Source organism: Heloderma suspectum, chromosome 10 (assembly GCF_057233095.1).
Source record: "Heloderma suspectum isolate Gila_16-S chromosome 10, 16-S_ref, whole genome shotgun sequence".
NCBI lineage: Eukaryota > Metazoa > Chordata > Lepidosauria > Squamata > Helodermatidae > Heloderma > Heloderma suspectum.
In genome coordinates, this window is record NC_139467.1 from 13329165 (window position 1) to 13352647 (window position 23483).

At 47.4% G+C, this 23483-nt stretch overlaps 1 protein-coding gene across 3 annotated transcripts; it reads left to right on the forward strand.

The window, feature by feature from the left end:
- The first annotated feature begins 227 nt into the window (after positions 1 to 227).
- XRCC1 (X-ray repair cross complementing 1) lies at positions 228 to 22927 on the forward strand. Of its 3 annotated transcripts, none has more exons than XM_084815182.1 (17): positions 228 to 330; positions 800 to 892; positions 1945 to 2052; positions 2847 to 3005; positions 4633 to 4713; positions 4821 to 4938; positions 6037 to 6158; positions 9988 to 10111; positions 13053 to 13278; positions 14580 to 14696; positions 14838 to 14937; positions 16443 to 16638; positions 17456 to 17510; positions 17893 to 18038; positions 18694 to 18784; positions 19376 to 19518; positions 20211 to 22927. In XM_084815182.1, exons 1-16 carry the CDS (start codon positions 280 to 282, stop codon positions 19503 to 19505), a joined length of 1917 nt encoding a protein of 638 aa, XP_084671308.1. In that variant the 5' UTR covers positions 228 to 279; the 3' UTR covers positions 19506 to 19518; positions 20211 to 22927. The 3 variants fall into 3 exon arrangements, with proteins under 3 accessions (XP_084671308.1, XP_084671307.1, XP_084671309.1); XM_084815181.1 differs by having other exon boundaries at positions 19443 to 19518; XM_084815183.1 differs by lacking the exon at positions 14580 to 14696 and having other exon boundaries at positions 19443 to 19518.
- Positions 22928 to 23483: the final 556 nt, after the last annotated feature.

The following is a 23483-nucleotide window of genomic DNA, read 5'->3' on the forward strand; positions in this document are numbered from 1 at the left end:
CTCCGCTCCAGGCTGCGGAAAAGCAGCGGGCGGTCGCGCCGCTGCCTCCCTCTCGGAAGACGCCGATCGGACTCTGCGCCTGCGCGACTTTCGCTCCTCCCCCCCAGCGCCTGCGCAGAAGCGCCAGGAGGACTGTCGAGGCGGTGGCGGGGAAACCATAGACGCGCCCGGCGGTGGTAAGTACAGAGCGCCCACAAGGGGAGGGGGTGGCCCAGCACTTCCGGGTGGCTTGTGGAGTTTTGCTGCCGGGTTACGGCGGTGACAGAAACTGGCGGGGAGATGCCGGAGATCGCGGTCCGACATGTGGTGTCTGCGAGCAGCTCCGACACGGTGCGAGCGGGAGCGCGGACGGCCCCGCGGCCGTCTTTTGCCGGGAGGCGATTCCGTTGCGGGGGGGGGGGGGAGAAGACCGGCATTCCGTTGGTGCTTGGGCGCAACCATTCGTAGTGGGGGGGGGTGGGAGGAGTGGAGTTCTGATTGGTAGAATCTGGAAGAGCCCATCGGTTGGGTGATTGCGGGGGGGTGCGGGCAGGTCATTATAAAGGGTTGTGGGGGAAGGGGGCTGGAGCAGAAACGGCCTCATCCTACTGTAGGGAGTGGGCACGTGTGAAGAGACCCTGGTGACGGGGAGTGCCATTGCAGGGAGCAGACCATGTTGGGGAAGCGACGCGGGGGAAGCAGACCATGGAACAGCCGGGTGGAATAGCTCTTCTGGGTTGGAGGGGCTCTTTCCTCCCACTCATCTCTCTCTTCTTCTTTTTCTTTTCCTTCCCATCTCTCCTCCTTTCTCTACCCCCAGACTCACTGCGCCGAGAACCTGCTCAAGGCCGACACCTACCGCAAGTGGAAGGCCGCCCAAGCAGGGGAGAAGCAAGTCTCCGTCATATTGCAGGCGAGTTTTCGTTTGTTTGAAATCAGCCCTAACTCTCCTGCAGGATTGTTGTGGGTGTAAATGGGTCATGAAGCGCGTCTTCAGTGGCGAATTGCTCCGCGTCTGGCTCCTGCAGTTAGTTTCTCAAAGGCGTGAATAGCTGTGGCTCTGTCTCAGCCACCCAGGTATCTCCTGCAAAAGGATGTCACTGTGAAACGAGGTGGAGGCGATAGTCAGAGCTGTTGCGGTTTTGTGAATGGTGGCAGCTGGAAAGAACACTGGTGGGATGGTGGAGGTTGTTATTGAGTATAATCAGGTACAGCTTGGTTCATGCTGATGGTTCCCCTACATGACTGCAGGCATGTGCATGGTTGTGGAAGGGGAACATACTGTATGAACTGATCCACAGTTCTGACAAATGGCAAAGCTTTCATATATATGTTTTCTGTGTATAGTCGCAACTTGGCATTCTGTCTGTAGTCTCATTGCTCTAAAAGTGACACTGTGGATGCTTGGGCAAGTCCTGTGAGTTGCCACAGCTCTTGTATCCATGCACCTCATCAAGCTGCTTTTGCCTCCAAGCAGCTTGTCTTGCTTTAGTAACCCTGCTGTCACAAATAATCCTCCAGGCTGTAGGCAGCCAAGCAACCATCTATGTGACCTGCTGGTGGTTGACAAACCTCTGTATTTTCACTGTCCCAGGCAGCAAAAACAGAAGCCCTGTTAGGTCTCTAGTGAAGGGGCCATACCTCATTGGTAGAGTGCATGTTTTGTATGCAACACATATCGGGTTCAACCCCTGACATATCAATTAAGAGGGTCTTGGGTACCAGGACTGGGGAAGGGAAGACTTCTGCCGAGTCCTTGGAGAGCCACTGCCAGTCAGATTAGGTAATACGGGGCTGGATGGACCAGCCATCTGACATGGTATAGGATAGTGATCTTTGTTGGTATGGTAGGCCGTCATACATGCCTGGGTCATGTATCACGGTCCACCAGACAGGGCTGGCCTGCAAGATAGCCCTTGTGCATTTCCCGTAACCCTTAACTGAAGCTGTCCTGTCTCCCTGTAGTTTGAGAAAGAGGAGCAGATCCACAGCATCGACATTGGCAATGAAGGCTCTGCGTTTGTGGAAGTGCTGGCCGGCAACTCTGCCTCTTCCAGCGAACAGAACTATGAGGTGAGGGGTGTGCATGTGAACCGGATGATACTCAGGGCCTCATGTGCCATCCTGACTTGGAAGCTGGTTCTTCTGTAGCAAAAGCTGATGTCTTCAATTATGCAGGATCAGAGTCATCTCCTTGTTGCAATGGGATGTGTCATTTTTTCGGTCCATGGTGTTGAAACAGCTTATGGGGGAGACCGTTTCACAGAGATATGAAAAGCCAGGTTGAAGGGGAACTTCAACCCCGTAGAAGAAAACTTGAACCTGAGAGGACGGGGCAGTAGAATCACAGATGAGTGGGACGCCAGTGGTATAAGCTGGCTACTCGTTGAATTCAAAACAAATCAATGCTTACAATACATTCAAAACAATTGAAGCTAGGCAAATATGGCAAGCTACCATAAAGACACAGGAGGCCCAGACAGTAAAGTCCCCTCCCCCTGTGCACACACATAGACATAGACACAGACACACACACACACACACACACACACACACAGTGTCTGTATTGTGCTTCCCTGCAAGTAGCACTTTCCATTAAGAGCCAGGACCCTGGCTCAGTGTTTTTTAAATCCCTCCCCCCTCCTAGGTCTGTGCTGTAACCAATCCCTGAAGCCCATTGGGGTGGAGTCTTTTGGTTCAGAACTGGAACTTTGTAACAGCAGGATATGTAACCTTTTGCAGCATGATCTCCACCGTGGTCCTTTCCCTTCTTTGGGGTCAGAACTGGCACTTAGTAACAGCAGGATATGTAACCTTTAAAAGTCTGCAGCATGATCTCCACCGTAGTCCTTTCCCTTCCATCTCAGGTGCTGTTGGTCACCTCCTCTTTCATGTCCCCGTCAGAGAGCAAGAGCAGCACCAACCTGAACAGGGTCCGTATGTTTGGGCCAGATAAGCTGGTGAAGGCCACCATGGAGAGGAAGTGGGACCGGGTGAAAATCGTTTGTACTCAGCCCTATACTAAGGTTTGTATTTTGGAGAGCAAAAGGACACATAAGGGATGCCAACCAGTGTCAGACTTGGGTCTCCTGCATTCATTTCTCTGCTCAGTTGGAGACTTGCCAAGTAGCGGTAGGTTAGTTATCATCTCTCGGTTGTTCATCTGTCAAATCGGTTTCATACTGGCTTGTATTACAGGAGCATTTTGAGGCTGAGATAGGTTGAAAAGGACTTCGCCGTCATTTTCTGTTACAGCACACAGTGAGAGAAGATAGAAGAGTAGCTCAACTAGACTGGGCGTTTACACTATGGTGGGACATGGGAGAGGGCCTTCTCTGCTGTGGCACCCCGGTTGTGGAATGCCCTCCCCTTGGAGGCCCAATTGGCGCAGACATTGGTCTCATTTCGGTGCCAAGTAAAAACATGGCTTTTTACCAAAGCCTTTGAGGGCTAAATGCATTTCCTAGCACATTGTTTTAACTGTTGTAGGCCTTTCTCTGCCTAACATGCATAGGATTGCACCCTTACTGTTTTAGATTTTAATGTTAGTTTATTTAATAGTTAAATACATTTTAGGTGTTTAAACTATTTATTATTTTATAATTCTAAATTGATTTTATCTGTGCGCTGCCCTGCGATCTTAATGATATAGGGCGGGATAGAAATGTTTTAAATAATAAATAAATTTACCTGTGGCTACGTCTGGCAAATGGAGGGTGTGACCATGGTTAATTCCTCCTGGTAGCTCCCCAGATCTATTAGGATTTCCTGTCTAGAGATGAAGTGAAAGCACAGAGGTTCATGTTTGGGTTTTCACCACACCTCTAGATGGGGAATCCACATCCATACAGAGCACTGCCTGAAACAATTAAAATCTGGCAATGTGATACTTTTTTGAGCATGATCCTGTGGAGGTATATCCCACTGCATTCAGTGGGACTTACTCTGAAGTACATATGCTTGGGGTTGCAATGTTAATGGGGCTGACCTCTAGCAAAAGAGCATATAAGTTCCAGAGGTACCTGAAAAGGTAGCCAATTAACAATTATTTGTTACCAACATGGTTGTTTATAAAGGGAGAAATATCTGGTCGGTGGAATGGAAATTGCAAGCTCTGAGTCAGGAGTGTTAGCTTTATCTCTGCCTAACATGCATATACCAGTCTTGGATGTGAGTGGGTTCTACCAGTACAGCTGACTCTTGTCCCTATCTTTGGGAGGAGTGTGGGACAATGATTAGAGAGGGCTGCAGCCTGTGGGGACAACAACTGCTTATGACTGCCTGATTGATAAACCTGGATCTTCAACTGCAGGGGTTAGGAACCTCTTTCAACCCCTGCAGTTGAAGATAAACCTGGATCTTCAGCTTGGGACCCAAGGGCTATCTTCAGTTTCAGAGAAGCTCTCAGGAGCCATGTTCCAGGGGTGGGGCTGAACACAGGGGGTGGAGCCAAAGGCAAAAGAGGTGGGGCCAAAAACATTAATCCTCCCAAGCATATTTTAGCTTAAAGCTCTTATTCCAGTAATTCATCCTTAGAGGCATTTCAAGCTTTTTTGAATTGGGGTAGGTGGGGAATGCTGGAGTGCCAGATTTGGCCCCTGGGCCCAAAGTTCCCCACGCCTGTTCTCCTGAGTTGCTTGCTTTTCTCCTCAGTCCCTGGCTTACGGCCTTTCCTTTGTGAGGTTCCACTCACCTCCAGAAAACAATGAAGTTCATTCCAAAACAGCTTTGGCGGTGAGTATCCCAAGAGCCTGGCTATTGTCCTCCCTTCGCTCTTTACTGTTGGTCCTTGACCAATGTGGAACCCTTGTTCTTGTCTCTTCCTGCTCCACACTCTGCAGAAGGTCACCAAGCTGGGCCAGTTCAAGGTGAAGGAGGACGACAGCAACTCCAGCTCCTTGAAACCTGGCGCCCTGTTCTTCAGCCGTGCCAGCAAACCCCTGGTCTCTCCGCCTAAAGGTAGGTATAGCAGAGCAATCAGCATCTTGCCTCCAGCTGGCTGATAACCCAGGAAGATCCTTGCTGGATCAGACTGAAGGTCCATCACGTCCAGCATTCTGTTTCCCTCAGTGGCCAGGAAGCTGCTTCCAGGATGCCAACCAGCAGGGCATGGGGAAGGCAACGGGCATCCCCCTGCTGTGGCTCCCTGGCAATGGCTACCAAGTGGCATTCTGCCCCTGACTGTGGGGAATCCATTTAGCCATCATGTTTAGTAGCCATTACCAAGTAGGGTCTGATGAGTTTATGGGTGTATTGTTTATTTCAAGTATTGTTGTCCTGCTCCTGAGCTAAAAAAGACTCCAGGAGTGGCTTACAACCAGTCAGTAAAACAGGACAGTTCCTCCCAGAAGGCTGCAATCTAAAAAGGACATGGCACACAAGGAAAAAGGGTGGGGAGGGAAGAGTAAAAAATTAAGGGAGCGATCCTATGCGGATAGACGGCTGCCCCTGAACTCGCCAATGCAAGGTGGGCGGAGCAGGGAGGGGATCTTTTCCTCTGTGCGCCGGCTGCCCGTCATTCGCGGCTAGGTGGGCGATTTCGACTGTCTAGCTGTGGCACTTCAGAGCGGGGGGGGGGGTGGAGGGGAGGCCAGATGACGCAAAGGAAGCGTTGCACCATCACTTCCACACTCCCCTCCCCGCCCCCAAGAACACCTTTCGCACTGCGCCATGCGGCTCGTCCGAGTGCGAAGCCTGGGGACAGTCTGCATTGCCTACAAGGCGGCAGGGGAGGGAGCGGGGAGGCGGTTTTCCAGGAATCGACCTTGGAGCGTGGGCTCCTGGGTCGGTTCCCAGAAACTGAACAATCCTATGGCTGTCTAGCCGCTGTGCAGCGGCCATTAGGACTGCGTCCTAAGTAGACCCTCAGCAGGGATGGTGGAATGGAGTTAGCATAAGTGGGTTTGAGAGGTGGGATCTGTTAGCTTCCTCTTGGCTCTCGGATGAACCTGAGACTTTTAAATGCAAAGCATCAGCTCTACCACTGTGTGTCTCCTGAGAGTTAGCATTATCAATATCATTATTATTATTTGTTATGATCATTATTTGTCCTTGCAGCCTCTCAGAACGACCAGCCTTCACCCAGTTACGCCGCTGCCTCGCTGCAGACCAGTATGTCCGGTTCCCCTGACCCATCACCGTCCTCTGTGGAAAAACCCACCACAAAAGCCTCTCCCAAGGTAAGAACTAGATGCCACACGGATGGTCTGGATGTGAAGGCATACCCATCATCATCACCATCATCATTATTGACATTTTTATACCACCCCATTGCCAAAGCTCTCTGGGCAGTTTACAAATGTTAAAACATTAAAATATACATAAAATATACATAGCCTATATATAGACTGGGTGAGGGGATCAGGGCGGTGGTGAACGCCTCCCTTGAGGAGGGAGTGTTGCCATCAGCCCTCAAGGAGGCAGTGATAAGACTACTCTTAAAGAAGCCCTCCTTGGATCCCCACGTTCTGAACAACTTTTGCCCAGTCTCGAATCTGCCATTTTGGGGCAAGGTGATTGAGCGGGTGGTGGCTATGCAGTTGAAGGCACACTTGGAAGAAGCCAATTATCTAGACCCATTTCAGTCGGGCTTCAGGCATGGGACAGAAATGGCCTTGGTGGATGATATGAGGAGGGCTCTGGATAGGGGCGAATGCGCCTTCCTTGTTCTCCTCGACCTCTCAGCAGCTTTTGATACCATTGACCACGGTATCCTCCTGGACTGCCTGGAGGGGTTGGGCATTGGAGATACCGTATTGCGGTGGTTCCGGTCCTCCCTCTGGCAGGTACCAGAGGGTAGCACTGGGAAAGGAGGTTTTGGACCCATGGCCACTCACTTGTGGGGTGCCACAGGGTTCCATCCTCTCCCCGATGCTATTTAACATCTATGTGAAGCTGATGGGGGCTATCAGGAGGTTTGGGGTGCGGTGTCATCAATATGCGGATGACATGCAGCTCTGCCTCTCGTTGAAATCTTCACCAAGGTTGGCTGTAGAATCCCTGTCCAAATGTCTGGAGACAGTGAGTGGCTGGATGGGGAGGAATAAGCTGAAGCTGAACCCTGACAAGACTGAGGTACTTTTGGTGGGAGACAAGAGGAGGTTGGGAGATGTTGACCTGGTGTTGAATGGGGTATGGCTACCCTTGAAAGACCAGGTCCGCAGCCTGGGGGTTGTTTTGGAGGCTCAGGTGTCAGCTGTGAGCCAGACAGCGCTGTATCAACACCATCTGATACGGCGGCTGCGTCCCTTCCTTCCTGACCATCTGCTCCCATCAGTAGTACATGCCCTGGTCTCCTCTCGTTTAGACTACTGTAAACAAGCTACAAGCTAGGCTTCAGCAGTATGCGAACCGAGAACTACCAGAAGTACAATGTGGGTTTCAGAGAGGCAGAGGAACTAGAGATCAAATTGCCAACATTTGCTGGATCATGGAGAAAGCAAGAGAATTCCAGAAAAATGTCTATTTCTGCTTCATTGACTTCGCTAAAGCCTTTGATTGTGTGGATCACAACAAACTGTGGCAAATTCTGAAAGAGTACCAGACCACCTTACCTGTCTCCTGAGAAACTTGTACTAGGGTCAAGAAGCAACAGTAAGAACCAGACATGGAACAACCGATTGGTTCAAAACTGGGAAAGGAGTACGACAAGGCTGTATATTGTCGCCCTGCTTATTTAACTTATATGCAGAGTACATCATAAGAAACGCCGGGTTGGATGAATCACAGGTCAGAATTAAGATTGCCGGGAGAATTATCAACAACCTCAGATACGCAGACAATACCACCCTAATGGCAGAAAGCGAAGAGGATCTAAAGAGCCACTTGTTGAGGGTGAAAGAGGAGAGTGCAAAAGCTGGTTTGAAACTCAACATTCAAAAAACGAAGATCATGGCATCTGGCCCCATCACTTCCTGGCATATAGAAGGGGAAGAAATGGAAGCAGTGACAGATTTTATTTTCTTGGGCTCCAAGATCACCGCAGACGGTGACTGTAGCCATGAAATTAAAAGACGCTTGCTCCTTGGGAGGAAAGCTATGGCACACCTAGACAGCATAGTAAGAAGCAGAGACATCACCTTGCCGACAAAGGTCCGTCTAATCAAAGCTATGGTTTTCCCAGTAGTAACGTATGGCTGTGAGAGCTGGACTATAAGGAAGGCTGAGCGCCGAAGAATTGATGCTTTCGAACTGTGGTGCTGGAGAAGACTCTTACGAGTCCCCTGGACTGCAAGGAGGTCAAATCAGTCCATCCTAAAAGAAATGAACCCTGAGTGCTCATTGGAAGGACAGATACTGAAGTTGAAGCTCCAATATTTTGGCCACCTAATGCGAAGAGAAAACTCTCTGGAAAAGACCCTGATGCTGGGAAAGATTGAAGGCAAAAGGAGAAGGGGATGGCAGAGGATGAGATGGCGAGATGGCTAGATAGCATCACCGATGCAATGAATATGGACTTGAGCACACTCTGGGAGTGAGCGCAGGACGGGAAGGCCTGGTGTGCTGTGGTCCATGGGGTCACGAAGCGTCAGACACGACTGAACAACAACAACAACGTGCTCTACATGGGGTTACCCTTGAAGATGGTTTGGAAGCTGCAGCTGGTACAGGACACTGCGGCTCACCTGATTAAAGGCAGCCGCCGGTGAGATCACATCACTCCAGTGCTGAAGGAGTTTCACTGGTTACCAGTTGTTTTCTGGGCCAAATTCAAGGTATTAGTTTTGACCTTTAAAACCCTATACGGTTCCGGCCCGGCCTAGCCTATCTTAAGGAGCACCTCCAGCAACACCAGACAGGCCGCTTAATAAGATCAGCCTTGGATGGCCTTCTCTCTGTCCCATCAGCCAGGACACCTAGACTGGTGGGGATGAGGGAGAGGGCCTTTTCTGTGGTGGCCCCCACTCTGTGGAACTCCCTCCCTAGGGAATTCCGCCATGCCCCCTCTTTAATGAGCTTCCGCCGTGCATTAAAAACGTGGTTGTTCAGGCAGGCATTTTGTGTGGGTTAGGGTATTTTAGAAAATGTTTTTACTGTAGAATTTTATTGTTTTAAACTGTTTTATTATATACTTTGTACATCTCCCAGCGTGGCTGGATGATTAATAAATTAATAAATAAATAAATACCAAGTTTAAAAACCGTTTACATAAAAGCATACAGACAATAGATTCAAACAACATAAAACTAAAAACAACTTTGAACTAAAAACAGTTTTTTTAAAAAATCCAGTAATAAAGCAACCCAGCTTAAAAACAGTATACAAAAGTCAGCAAAAGTAACAAGAGTTCTAAAAAGGGAAGGCCTGCTGGAATAATAGAGTCTTTAAGTGAGTTCATGGCAGAGGTGAAACTTGAAACATTGCAGAAACATCAAAGTTTCCTCCCAGGCATTTGGCAACATATCTCTTGGATTGTCCCTGGCTGATTGTTTTAAATTGCTTTAGATAAATGTTGTTGTTGTGTGTGCTATTTGTTTTCTGTCATTACGTGAATGGTTTTATACTTTATATAATGTATTTTAATGCTTTTTAATTTTTGTGAACCACACACAGAGCTTCAGCTATGGGGCAGTACAGAAATTGAATGAATGAATGAACTGGGGAGTTCCTCATTTGCAGCTCAGTCTGTTAATTACTGGGCTATACTACCTGTCCTTTTTTGTGTTTAAGATGGGCAGTGGGGAAAAGCATCACTTGCTAAATGTCCGTGTGTCAGGCTGCTATTAAAGATATGGGAGCAAGTCTACTCCTCAGGTATGTGGTGTCTTCACTGACATAGGTAGCTGTCCCAGCATCAACAGCATCTCCTCTCTATGCACATGAACTAGAGGCACCTGTGTACCGAAGCAGCGGTACTGCTACTAGAAGTAGCCACGGCCAAACTAAGAGGGACACTGGCGGCACAATCCTTCATATGCCTACTCTGAAATAAATCCCATTGAGTTCATTGGGGCTTGCTCCCAGGTAAATGGGTATGGGATTGTTGCCTTAGTTTTTGTGTACTTGCAGGAAGCCACGCCGGTCAAGAGGAAGTTCGAATTCAGCAAGGAAAATGCAAGTCTCACAACTACGGCCAAGAAATCTCATCCCGATACTCCCCGACCTGTGCAGCCGCCCTCCAAGAAACACAAAGGTGTGTGGCGGGAATGATGCTTTTGGGAATGGGGCTTTGCAGTCTTCTCCCTTATTCTGGGAGGAGCTGAAGATTATATTTGGGTTTGGTGGAACTTGCTTGCAGTGATGAGTAACCTTGGAGTGCAGGTCTAAGCAGGTTTGCTCAGGGATAAGTCCTTCCACGTTGCTTCTTCGTAAGCATGTGAAGGCTTGCAGCCTCACTCTTTTCCTACAGCTGAGGAGGAGATTTGCATATGGGTTGCTCCTCCCTCTTGCCGTAATAAGCAGGGCTACACAGAACAGCCTTGTCTGCTCCATCCTGCTTGAGAGAGGGCCCCTTCTGGTTCCTGTCCTGCCTAGTTCCAAGGAATATTGCCTTGGCGGGGCTAGCGATGCAATATTTACTGGATTCAATAGGTCAATGTAAAGGTGCCCTGATTTAGGAGACGACAGTGTATAATATGAATGCAAATATGTATTTTTTATTTATTTACTTATTACCTTTCTATACAACCCAATAGCTGAAGCGCTCTGCAGGGTTCACAAAAATTAAAACCACAACTACAACATAAAATCAATATAAAAGCATTGAAACTTCAGTATAAAAGTACAACCACCATAAAACCTACCAGCAATGCAGAGACTTAAAATACAGTAACAAATTTAAACAGCAGAGCTAAAGGACTGGAATACTAAAATTCCTGGGGAAAATAAAAAGATCTTCACCTTGTGCCAGAAAGAGTACAACATAGGCACCAGGTGAACCCCTCTAGGGAGCTTATTCCACAGCAGGGGTGCCACAGCAGAGAAGGCCCTGTTCCTGGTAGCCACCCACCTCTCTTTGGCAGGGGCTGCTAGGGAAGAACCTACGGAAGATGATCTTAGGGTCCAGGCAGGTGCATATGGGGGGAGAAAATCCTTCAGGTAACCTGTTCCCAAACTGTTTAGGGCTTTGAATGTTAATACCAGCACTTTGAATCGGGCTTGATAAAATCTGCAGGTGGCAAGTACCGTTGTAAGCACTCTCCCTTCTCTCTCACAGACGAGTGACTGCCTCTTTTTTATGTTGTACTTGTGATGTATACAGATATAATATCATAAATGCATAATCCTTTGCATTTATTTAAATTAACAAATAAATGCAAAGGATTATGCATTTATGATATTATAATATCTGTATACATCACAAGTACAACATAAAGTATTTTTATCCCGTTACTCAGCCAAAAAAGCTCCCGGAGCAACTTATGTATAATCATTAAAGTAAGACAGTCCTTGCCTTCAGGCTTACAGTCTGAAAAAGACACAACACACAAGGACAAAGGAATCGGGAGGGAAGTGTGGCGGGGGGGATCTTTCAGCAGGGCTTATGAATGGCCCTGCTTCCCCCTCATCAACCTTGGTACAACCGGCTGGAACTGCTGCTGCTGGTGACAGTATCATAGTGCATAACAATGCATTGTGACGTATAATGCATAAATGATAGGTTCTGTAATATTCAGTACAATGCAACAAACATAACCAATCTCTTTTTGCTTCGGATCTATGTGTTCTTGGTCATACACAGATTTAATCAGGTGACAACCCTAGTTGTGATCAGAGCTTGAAAACCCCTTCACTGTGTCTGAGTGTCTGAATGGACATTCATCTTCAGAAATGTACTTGTTAGCTCAGAATGTTTGAAAAGAAAAGCCTTTTATGCTTCCCTTCTACATATTTAGCTTGCAAAACAACTGTGTTGCCAGATGTTTAGCATAAACTGGCCACAGTGCCCCTGTGCCATTTAGACACCACTTCTGCCTCATACAGAGCTGTCCATAACTTGACTGTTTTGCATGCTCATTTATGGAGGTTGCGGCAACATAAGTTGGCAATATCTCCTTGCAGCTTTTAATTTCCTCTTCTAACGATAGGCTGTTTCAGCTCAGGCATAAACAAGATGATCTATTCTCTGTGCTTTTAAACAAAATTAGGAAAATTCTGCACTAGGGTAGCCCAAATTGTTCCACTTTGCAGGATTTGGCTTTTTTCTTGTTGTCTGTGACAGGTAAAGACTTCTTCAAGGTGACAAGTCAGAGGAGCTTTTGAATACCAGAAAGCAATTAGTTTTTTAGGTCCTTTGGTGTACCATCTAATGATTACTTTAGGTATGCATGGACAGACAGGCTAGTAGCTTTTGTAAACTTACTTGCAAGGCTGGTATAGACGATGCAAATAAAAACAAGAGAGATGTTCATAAGTGTACTTACTTTGCATGATTATTTCAAAGATGAATGCCCTGCCTTTCCAGCAAACTGAAGTCCAAGGTTCAGCACTGTCCATAATTAAAATCCCCAATGTATTTATTGAGTAAAACAGTTTTCAGCTGACATCTTACAGAAATTGAGGTAGGTGCCAGGTAAACTTGTTTAAAAAGAGCATTCTTCAATTAAGAAACCACAACAGAAAAAGACCTGTCCCTGGTGGCCACCCACCTGATCTGGGGAGGAAGGCACTCATAGTTAGACTTTTCCAGGTTATCCCAAAGCTCCTAACCTCTAAAAGTCCTTTTAAGTCTTTCTTCCTCGCCTCCCCAAATGTTCTGGTTTCTGATAGCTTACTAGGTGTTGTCCACATGCTTTCAGGTTTTAGCATCCCTATGGACTAGAAACTTGGTTCTTTTAAAAATGAATATGGGCTTTTTCCAGTCGGCACATACTGCATCTAGTTCCAAATTTCATATGAACTGATGGCAGAATTATGGATTAGGCAACTCTGGACATTGCCACTTCCTCACATGTTACCTAATTCTAGCAGCTATTTATACAGGAATTCTAAGCAAACAAGATTGTGGAACGAAACTGTTGCATGTTCTGCAGCAGATTTCGATTGGTTTGTGTGGAAGAGTGAATAGTGATTTCTACTTACCCTCCTCACCCTAAATAATTTCTGTTTTACTTTCCATCTTTCCCCATCCACAGCTTCTTCCTCAGCGCCACCTCCACAGAAGATGCCACCTTCCAAAAAGCCTCTGCAAACGTCGTCTTCGGAGGCGACAGCAAACGGGTCTTTCCAGCACCTCCTGCAGGGTACCGTGTTCGTGTTGAGCGGTTTCCAGAACCCCTTCCGCTCTGAGCTGCGGGACAAGGCCCTAGAGATGGGGGGCAAGTACCGCCCAGACTGGACCCCAGACAGCACTCACCTCATGTAGGTGTCCTGCAAACCACTGGACCTTACTGCCCCTCCTAAAGCTCTGCACTTTTCCCCCCTCATCTGTAGATTTAAAAGCCTCCATAAATGTAAAGTCTCCAACCAAACAGGTCAAGGCATCCATTTGTATTTTGTTAACTTCCTGTTTTACCGAATATCGGAATGAGTCTGAAAACATTGGTACCAAGAACAAATGTTTTAAAATTCCACACCTTCCCCAACCCCTCCCCACCAAAGGAATCCGGTGTTGGCAAGTATCTGGGGGGCGGGGGGCAGGAGGGAGTTCTGCAGTTGCTGGTCAGCCACAATAAAATCAGGACTGCAAGCCGATTTGAGATTTCGGTTGAGGTGCCTGATCCTATGCACATCTACTCTAGAGTAAGTCCCAGGGAGTTCAGTTATTCCCTGGCAAGTCTGCACAGCATTGCTGCCTTCACCATATGCCTTTGAAACGGATGAACAACACATGGCCCAGGGGCTGCATGCTGCCCCCATTACTCCCTGCCACACCCCTGAATTATTACTATTTTTAATTTGCAAACAAAGTGGCACTCCATAGCAGCTGTGGAGCACTAAGAGCATCAAATTTCACTTGTTTGCAAGTGAAGTCTGTCCATTTCAGCGCTCCAGAGATTTATTTTTTAATATAATTTCTTTTTTTAATTACCTAGTGCAGCCCATATATTTGGGGGACGGGATAACGTAAATTAATGGTTACTAGTCTTGATGGCTATGTGCTACCTCCAGTACCAGAGGCAGTGAGCATATATACACCAGTTGCTGGGGAACATGGGTGGGAGAGTGCCATTGCGTTCATGCCCTGCTTGTGGGTTTCCTGTGGCAGCTGGTTGGCACTGTGTGAACAGAATGCTGGACTAGGTGGACCCTTGGTCTGATCCAGCACCACGGCTCTTACGTTCAGTCTTTGGCATCTCCACAGGCAGGCCAGGACAGGGTTCCCACAATACTTTGCTAGAAGGACAATGGGTCTGACTCGGTATAAGGTGGCTTCCTATGCAGTTTGGTGAGGGTCCTGAGAATGCCCTGCTTGTGGGTTTCCTGTGGCAGCTGGTTGGCACTGTGTGAACAGAATGCTGGACTAGGTGGACCCTTGGCCTGATCCAGCAGGGCTGCTCTTATGTAGACAGCTCCCAGACCTCCCGCAGTTGCCCACCTTTTCTTTAAAATGATGGAGTGAATCGTTGTGGTCTCTGCCAGCAATTCTGCTTTCGATGCAGGCTTACAGGTGCTTGGGTGATGCTCTGTACTGAGTGTCCCACTGTTCCCTCTCTTGCTAGCTGCGCCTTTGCCAACACGCCCAAATACAGCCAGGTGAAAGGGCTTGGGGGCATCATTGTGCGCAAGGAGTGGATACTGGACTGTTACCGCACACGACGGCACCTTCCCTGCAAGCGGTGAGTGGGGGGAGGGCAGCGAGAGGAGCAAGAACCTCCCCAAAGCCTCCTCGGTCTAGGATTCCTGTTCTAGTTGTATTGGGATAGGAGGTCTGGCTTCAGCCGCATCCGGGGTTACAGCTGGTGGGTTCTCTTCCCCAGCTACCTGATGGTCAGCCCAGAATCCTCCAGCAGCGAGCAGGAGGAGGAGAGTGACGAAGAGATCTCCACCCAGCACCACAAGCCTCTTGCTCATCAACAGGTAACGTGCTGCCGTGGTCATCTGGGTGCCTTGCTTTGTTTTGGGGCGAGTTGCTGTTGGCCCTCCGGCACTGCTAGATCAGGATGTGTGCACATAGGCCGTGCTTGAAAAGCAGGTCTTCGAGCTTCGGTTAGATACTTGAGTGCAAAGCCTTTTTAAATGACTGAAAAGGCAACCCCAATTAATCGGGCAGTGCATTTAAAATGTGTGTGTGTTGTATTTTAATTGTCTTAGTGTTATAGTGTGATTTTATGGTTGTTGTATTGGTGCTTGTTTTGTTAATACCATAAGATCTCAGGGCGACGTACAGATAAAATCAATTTAAACAGTATAAAAAAATAAATACAGTTAAAAACATACTAAACCATGAACAAGCGAATGCCAATTAGAATCTAAAACAATAAAACAGTTAAAACAGCGTGCCACTTTAGGGAATGCATTTAGCCCTCAAAGGCTTTGGTAAAAAGCTATGTTTTTCCTTGGTGCCGAACTGTGACCAATGTCTCTGCCAATCAGGCCTCCACGGGGAGGGCATTCCACAACCGGGGTGCCACAGCAGAGAAGGCCCTCTCCCACGTCCCACCATAGTATATGTCTCGCACTGGTGGGACGCAGAGGAGGGCCTATCCAACAGATCTCAGTTCTCGGGCAGGCATATATAGGGAGGGGCGCTCCCACAAATAATCAAGGTTCCAGGCCGATAAATAAATAGAAATGTTTAATTGTTAATGTAAGTATTTCGAAAAGCTCAACATTGCAGGTGCCATCTCAGAAGAGGCATTATTACTTCCAGTCTGAGATTGAAAGGGGAGTGCCTCTTCTAAGACCTCATCTACTGTGGCACATAAATGAAAGGAAATAGCTTTTCCCTCCCCCATCCAAACTGTTGTATTAGTCCAGCCTTCCCCAACCTGGGGCCCTCCAGATGGCTTGGCCCACAACTCTCATCATTCCCAGCCAGGGTATTATAATCCAAGATATCTGGAGGGCTCCAGGTCGGCGAAAGGTGTATTAATCATATGCAGGTTACGTTGTTTAACCGAATGAGTGATTCACTCAAGTTTGATTTCATCGGATTTTTAAAAGATCGTGTAACAATCCTGTTGAAAAGAAATTCTGCATCAGTGGGTGCCAAATTCTGGACCAAAGGGAAAGCCGGAATTCACAATGTATCACTTATGTACATTGCCAAGTTCAGTATAAGCTGTTAGGCTGTCGGTGATTCCAGGGTGGGGCAGTGTTGAGCCAGGAGCTATGCAGAGCAGAGACACAGCCCCACTCACAGGGCTCGCCCTTGTTCAGTGCTTGAAATATGGAGGGGTGCGTGGGGAGATGGGAGTCCTGTAACGAAATCTGCAAGCCCCACCCCGACTTCTCCCAGATTTAGCCAAATCCTGCATGCCCCTGGTAGCCTTGTAAAATCTGTAGCTGAGGGTGCTGGCACACTTTCCCGCTGCCTGTAATCCAAGCACTGTTTTTTGTTTTTTTATTTCTTTATTTTACAGAAAGCCAAGCTGCCCAGCTCCAACCACAAGCCCAAGACTCCCACCAGCCCCAAAGTAGCCCGAACGGTGCCAAGGAAAGCATCCTCTGAAGAGGAAGAGAAGCCCAGCACCTCTCGGAACAGCGGCATCCACAACAACTCGCAGGCCCCAGTGGCTGACTCCGCAGCGTCCCGCAGTGAGGATGAGGATGCCACAGGTAGGGTTGAGGGGTACTACCTTTACAGAAGAACGGCCTTGCTGGATCAGACTTAAAGGCCCAGCTAGTCCAGCATCCTGTTTCCAACAGCAGCCAGCACCTTGGAAGCTGGATGTCCACCCCTTTTCGTGGGTCCCCGTCATCTGATCACTGAGGAGGCATTCTGGCTGTGTACATGGAAGTCCTGTTTGATTTCCAATCACCACGGCTAGAGCTACTCCCCCTGAATTTGTCACATCTTATAAAAGAAATATTTTCAAGCCATCTAAGCAAGTTGATGTTACAACATCTTAGGGGTGGTTAAGTCAGCAATTATGCATGGTGTGAAGAAGTCTCAGACGTGCTGCCCGATCCGTTTGTTACATGAGCTTTGAGTTCTAGCATTATTGGAAAAGGAGGAAAAATCTGTCTCCGTGCAGCTCATAATCTTGTAAAACTAGGTAGATGTTTAAAAACGTTGCAAGCTTTGCACGTAGCACCTGATCTCCCAATCTGATGGAAGAAGCAGACCCCCGTTCCTCTGGGTATGACCTGTGGGCCCCACCAGGCCTTCTGAGCGTCTTCTCACTAAGCCATCCAGCCTCAGTTCCTTCCTTCCCTATTGCCATTTTCTCGTGGACCTGCCAAGGTTTTGTATAGTACCATCAATTAACTTGGCAGCCGAGACTGGGTCCCTGACAGGTACCCTGCAGGTGGAAGGGACAGGTGATGGCTCCTGTGTTGTGGGCCAGGGGCTGGGCTAGCCCATCCATGCACAGTAGGAGCTTATCCATTGCTAAATGTTCCCTCTCCTTTTTCCCCCCCTGCAATCTCTCAGGTGTTCGAGACAATGGGGGCGAGGGCTCCGGTGACACCGATGATGAGCTGAGGAGGTTGGTCCAGTGAAGATCACTGTGGTTGGTCCTTCCATGAGCCATGACCCCGAGGAGGGATAAAAAAACAAAAGTGGGGATTTTGTGTTTCAAGGGGTTGGAATGGTGGCTGGATGCTCATGTAGCCAGCAGGTGAGCAAGTATGGGGGGAAAGGAGTTGGTACTGGTGGGAAGGGGCAGGAAGCTGCTGTGTAAGGGAGAAGCTTTCTTCCTCTGATCAGGGGAACCCTTCACCTAGACTTCGTATGTTTTCTAGGCCTCCAGCACAAATTGCAAATATGCGCTTTAATTGTGAGGACTAGAAGCTTGATGCTGATTGTGATGAGGGGAGATAGTAGCGAGTCCATTGCCCCTAAATGACTCGATTTTCCCCTGGCTTTAGAGTAGAAGAGGAGCACCGCAAAAAGCAGCAAGGAGGGCGGAGGGCTGGTCCAGAACCAGATGATGATCCCTACGGCGGCTCCACAGATGAGAACACAGATATTGAGGAAAAGGGGGAGCCGGATCAGCCTATCCCAGAACTACCAGGTATATTAGAACTAATGGGATATGGGGAAGTCTGTTTTGGTGTAGGTCTACAAGTTTTAATTAAGTAGATCAATCAACTAAACCGTAGATGATTAGTTGATTAACCTGTGGGGATGAATGTTAATTAGGCAGAGAGTTAATGGCATGCTTGTTTCTCTTGTGAGGCTATTTTGGTTCTTGAGCACTCGTGTAACTGGAAATGGAGGAGAAAATATTAAATATGACCTTTGCTTCTAACAATGAGTGGTGATTTAGCTTTTGTTTTACTTGTATCTTGCTCTTCTTTCAGTATCTCTAAGGGGCACTTACATATATTGAAGCTTATACAATGTAAATTAGTTTAAAGTTGAGATTAATCAGTTAGATTGTAGCTAATAAATTATTTAAGAATTCTTTAATGGTGGACGGCCTCGGCTTTTCCCCTGCTATGCTAGGGGCGCAAGGACTCTGGGGAAATACGGTTCGGGGATGGGTTGTAGATGCACGATCTCTTTCCTTGTTAGTAAAAACGAGGTCTGTTTTGTGCTGGAACTTAAGGGCCTCTATCACGATTAATGGAATTAATGCTTGGAGATCCCAGGTTAAATTTCTGGGGCATTCTTGGGGTATGAGCTTTCATTCTACTTCTCTGCTAACTTAACCGTCTCCTTTCCAGATTTATTTGGGGGCAAATGCTTCTTCCTTTATGGTGAATTCCCTTCTCAGGAGCGGCGCCTTTTGAACCGCTACATCACAGCTTTTAATGGGTGAGTTTTGTTAGCAATATGTTGCCTGCCACAGCCCAGGTGGAATGCGGAGTAATCTTGCATCATGTTTTAATTGGGGGCTACAAAAAGGGGAGGCTAAGCTGTGTATAGTAAAGAAAGAAGGACATCCAAATTCTACACCCTAATGTTGCAGCCTGAGAGATTTTTTTCCCATTGTTATGCTTCTTTAGACATAGGAGGGGCCAGAAACTTTCCAGACAGCCCAACTCTTCAACCTGTTTTGAGTGTGTTGCACTCCCATTGTCAGGGGCAGCTTAAAAATAATTCAAGAAGTATGATTCAGACAATATCCCATAATATATCATAACATGTGGCACACTAATTGCTTAGAAACAGATGAAGCTGTAGAAAGTCTTTCTTTGTTTACAAGAGGGTGCCCGTGCGATATTGTGCATGGCGTGTGTGTGATGAGCACAATATTTAAAACGGCATCACTGCTGTATGAATGTTCATTGTTGTCAGATTATAATAAAGAATAAGTGTGCTAATTCCATCTCTGCTGTTTCATAATGCTGTATCTATTCTTGTCAAATATACGTTATAATGTAAATCACTTCTGCTTTTTCTCAGGAAGAGGCAAGGGGAAAAGTCATTTGTAAAGAACATTAATGAGGGAATACTTCTCTTCTGTTTGCAGAGAGGTGGAGGACTATATGAACGAGCGAGTGAATTATGTGATCACGGCTCAAGAGTGGGATGACACTTTTGAGGAGGTGAGCTCATCCTGCCAGCTCTGTTGCACTAGCCCAGAAGTTCTTAAGCTGTGGTCTGTGGTGCACTCTCAGGTGGGCCCCTAGGACCCTAACAAAATTAATAGAGGAATATATGATATGGACAAGCTTTTCCAGTGGTGAATTGTAGCAGGTACAGATCTACGTGATAATAATTGTGAGCATTTAGAGAGTGCTTTCAGGTGTCTGAAGCTTGAAAGCATCCTTATAAAAGCCCAGTGGGATAGACCTACATTGCCATTGGTTGGGAGGGCTGGAGATGAAAGTTACAGTGGCACGCCTGAGGCAAGTTTATTGCTTGCTTGTAACTTTTATACCCCCCCCCCCCAAGTTATTCAAGATGATGTGCATGATTTGCGCTCCAGCCTTTTATCCTCTCTGCAATCCTGGGAGGTAGGTTAGGTTCAGAGTTAGCAAAAGGCCCTAGATCAACTAGCAAGCCTCATGGCTGAATGGAAGATTTGAACCACGTCTTCCAGTCCAATCCCAACAATCTTAAGGACTACACCATGCTGCCTCCAAGTTTGTGCCTCAGCTGAAATTTAACTAATGGAGGGGGTTGAACACTCATCCTGGTGTGACAGAAATGTATCACCTTCGGATGGACTGGCTCCATCTTTTGGGAGGAGGCAGGGACTGTTCAAGCACTGGCTGTTTTCTGATTCCCGCTGCAGGCTCTGAATGAGAACGCCAACCTTTCCTTCGTGCGCCCTCGCTGGATCTACAACTGCAACGAGCGTCAGAAGCTGATCCCCCACCAGCCCTACGTCGTGGTGCCACATGTGTAGGAGAGGCCTCCCTGCAGGCATTTGTGTATAATATATACCCCCTCGGGAGCAAACTGTCCTCTTTGCCTCTGGGCCGCTCAACACAGTGCTCCAGTGTTTCTAGCTGGATTTTTTCCTTCCTGTTGAGGGCCTGGTCCAGCAAGCCCCTTTTCACACACATTCACACAGGCTTACACAGATGTAGCAGCGTTTTTGACGGTCTTTGGTGTGTGTGTGTGTGTGTGTGTGTGTGTGTGTGTTCCTCCTCCAGTAGTAGCTATCGCAGATTACATCAGAAGCAATTTTCACTTTCACAATGACTGCTCTTGAGAAAACCATGTTAAAAAGCTCCATGGCCTTGCTGTGTGCTGCTTTGGATCAGGGCCAGTGTCAACCTCAAGAGCTTGGAAGGTGAAATGGATGCTGAGCTTGAACTTAAGGGGCGAGGATTGAACTGAAAAGGGGAGATACATGTACACACATCTCCACACACCCATGCTTCTTATTCTTGGGACCTTCTTTTCACCCTTGTACTCATGCTACCCCTTTTTTTTCTCACCTCATTTGCTGAGGACAGTGGCTATCTCCATGTGGAAATTCGTTCCTTAATGTTTGAAACACTCTGCCCTAGAGCAGTGGAACTTTTCCCGCCCTAGCCTCTGGCTTGCTCAGGGTTTTGTAGAAGCGACTCTTGCCTCCTTACTCCCTGCTCCATTTTGCTTTTGTGGTTAAGCACCTGAGACTGGGTCACACATTACACTTTCGTAGACAAGGAAATTGTTCCTTCATCTATCTACTCTGGTAAACTTGCACACATGAATTGGTGATACAGAGTTTCAACTTCTGGACAAATCCAAGCCCTTTTTCGAATCTGTAAATTCACTGGTCTCATGGGTGCATTACCAATTTGTGCATTCCACTTACCTATATTTGTAGAAACACCTTTGGAAAATAATATTCTAACTGGCCTGCAGCCAACATTGAATACTGGCTTGTATTCAGAAATTGCTTCTTCCAATTCACACACCTCTTTTTAAGCTATGTGTGCATGTTCCGCCTCTCTACATCTCTGGTTAAGTGTGTGGGAGCTAAGCAGATACCCTCCAGTGGCCAAGTGTTCTGTGGGGAGGGCTTGGTCCAGATGCCAAGCTGTCTTAATGCTGATAATTCTCACATACATAGGTTTTAAACAACAGTGTTTAGAGTTGCTACTGGGAGAAGCCATGACTGTTTAAACTGGATTAAGTTTATTTTGCAGCTTATATGGCCCAAGACTCAACGGCTTGCATTGTCTATGAATTTGGCTTTTGGACTAAGCCCAGCTAGTGTGAACACAGTGTTTGCCTTTGTGGGAAAAAGCGGCAACTAGTTCCATTTCATTATGAATTGGTTAATTTCAGGAGGGAGTTGTCAGTTTCTCCCTCTTCTCTAGGCAAAGAACTGTGCTGATTTTCATTGGGGAGAAACAGAAGAACAGTCCCTTTCCAGTTCAACCTCCTTACATGTTCTTTTCAAGGTGCTACTCCCCTCCCCACTTGAAAATGCATGGTCCTTCCTGCTTTTTACTGGCTGTGAACTGGACTGAGAGGCCTTGAATAATCTACCTCATTTTTAGAGCTGATTTCCCCCCCAACCGCATGGCGCTGCCCTCAGCACTGGGGATCAAGCCAGAAATTTCATTCTGCTCTTGTGTTCATGTATTTAACCTGAAAGAGTGAGTTGCTCATGGGAGCTTTCCGACTTCCAGAAGGTGCTGCATGTATTAGCCGTGGCCTGTCACTACAGAGGCTGGTCTCGACCTAGTGGATTTAATGGCTCCCCAGCAGACTCCTTTAAATGGGGCTAGGCTGTAACCCAGAGGTTTCCCTTGAACCTTTAATCTTGATGCTGAACTGGGGCATTAGCCTCTTGAAACCTTTCCTGCTCTTGTCCCACTCAGTCCTGTGCACTGGGAATCCCTGAGTAGATGAGACAAGTGGGGAAGACTTGGGCAAGGGAAGCTGCCTGGTTTCCGATTTCATCCAAAAATTTAAAGGTACCGAAGAATCTTGGCTGCAACCTGATGGGCCCACCTTAGCATGGAAAATCAGATCACCTCCATGTAGGGGGTACCAGAGCATTAGCAGTCATTCAAAGCAGTGAAATGCTTCAATTTCGGGGGGGGGGGTTGCTCAGTTGTCTTCGCCTCCAGTGGAATTCCCCTAGGCATTAGTAATGGGCTTCAGGTACCTGCATACTCCAGGCCTAATGGTGGTGGGGCGTACAAATGGAGATTGAATTGGATGACTTTGAATAAGCTGTCGTGACTTCTCCCCAGAGGAACTAGCTTTGTGAGCACATGGGCAATTTGCATGCCCCCCCCCTTTTAAAAACTACCGCACCTTCAGAGTTGCTGTCAGGAGCAGGGGAAGCCACGGTGTGGCAGTTAAACTGGATCGAGTTTGTACTGCAGCTCACATGGCCCTAGACTTGAGGGTTTCCTTTTTCTAGAAATTATACCGATTATTCAACACAGCTTGCCTGAGGCACTGACAAATCTTCAGGGGGTGTGCTCATGTCTTCCTCCCCTCTTTCTGTTTTGTTGTGTTTTTTAAAAAAAATAATAAAACAAGATCCAAGACTTAGGCTGCTCTTCTGCTTCTCGGTCGTGGAACCAGAGTGATTGCAACAAATCTCTAGGACAGCTAAATCCCTAAGGCAGCCTTCCCTGACCTGGTGCCCTCTAGATGTACTGGGCTAGACCTAGTATGCTGGGAGTTGTAGTCCAACACATCTGGAGGGCACCAGGTTGAGAAAGGCTGCCTTAAGACTCGTCACAGAAAATGGGGATCCAAATATTTGTATGCGCCTTCCAATAGGACTCAAATAGTTCTGAACCGAAAGTCACGCACTTCAGCTTTTAAAAGCAGCAGCAAGGGGAAGGAAGGGACGATTCTGAAAATGTTGGAAATTCTTGCTCAGAACTTGGCGACAGGAGCTGGTGTGGAAGTCTTTGTGAGGTGGAACTTCACACAGTATAACCACGGGCAGTTTCCCCCTGGCCTTCCAGCTTGTTTGTGTTGCTCACTTTCCACCTTTCCCTCTGTTCTGCTCATACAGCCTCAAATAGCTTCCCAGTTCCTTAACACAATGAATTTTAAACACCCAACAAAACCATTTGCATAAACTGTTTAGGAGTAA

Coding starts and splice junctions, on each gene's coding strand:
- XRCC1 (XM_084815181.1), top strand. CDS start 280: ATGCCGGAGATCGCGGTCCGACATGTGGTGTCTGCGAGCAGCTCCGAC. Junction 14,697..14,837: donor CGGCACCTTCCCTGCAAGCG/GTGAGTGGGGGG, acceptor TCTCTTCCCCAG/CTACCTGATGGTCAGCCCAG. Junction 19,519..20,210: donor GGGATGACACTTTTGAGGAG/GTGAGCTCATCC, acceptor TTCCCGCTGCAG/GCTCTGAATGAGAACGCCAA.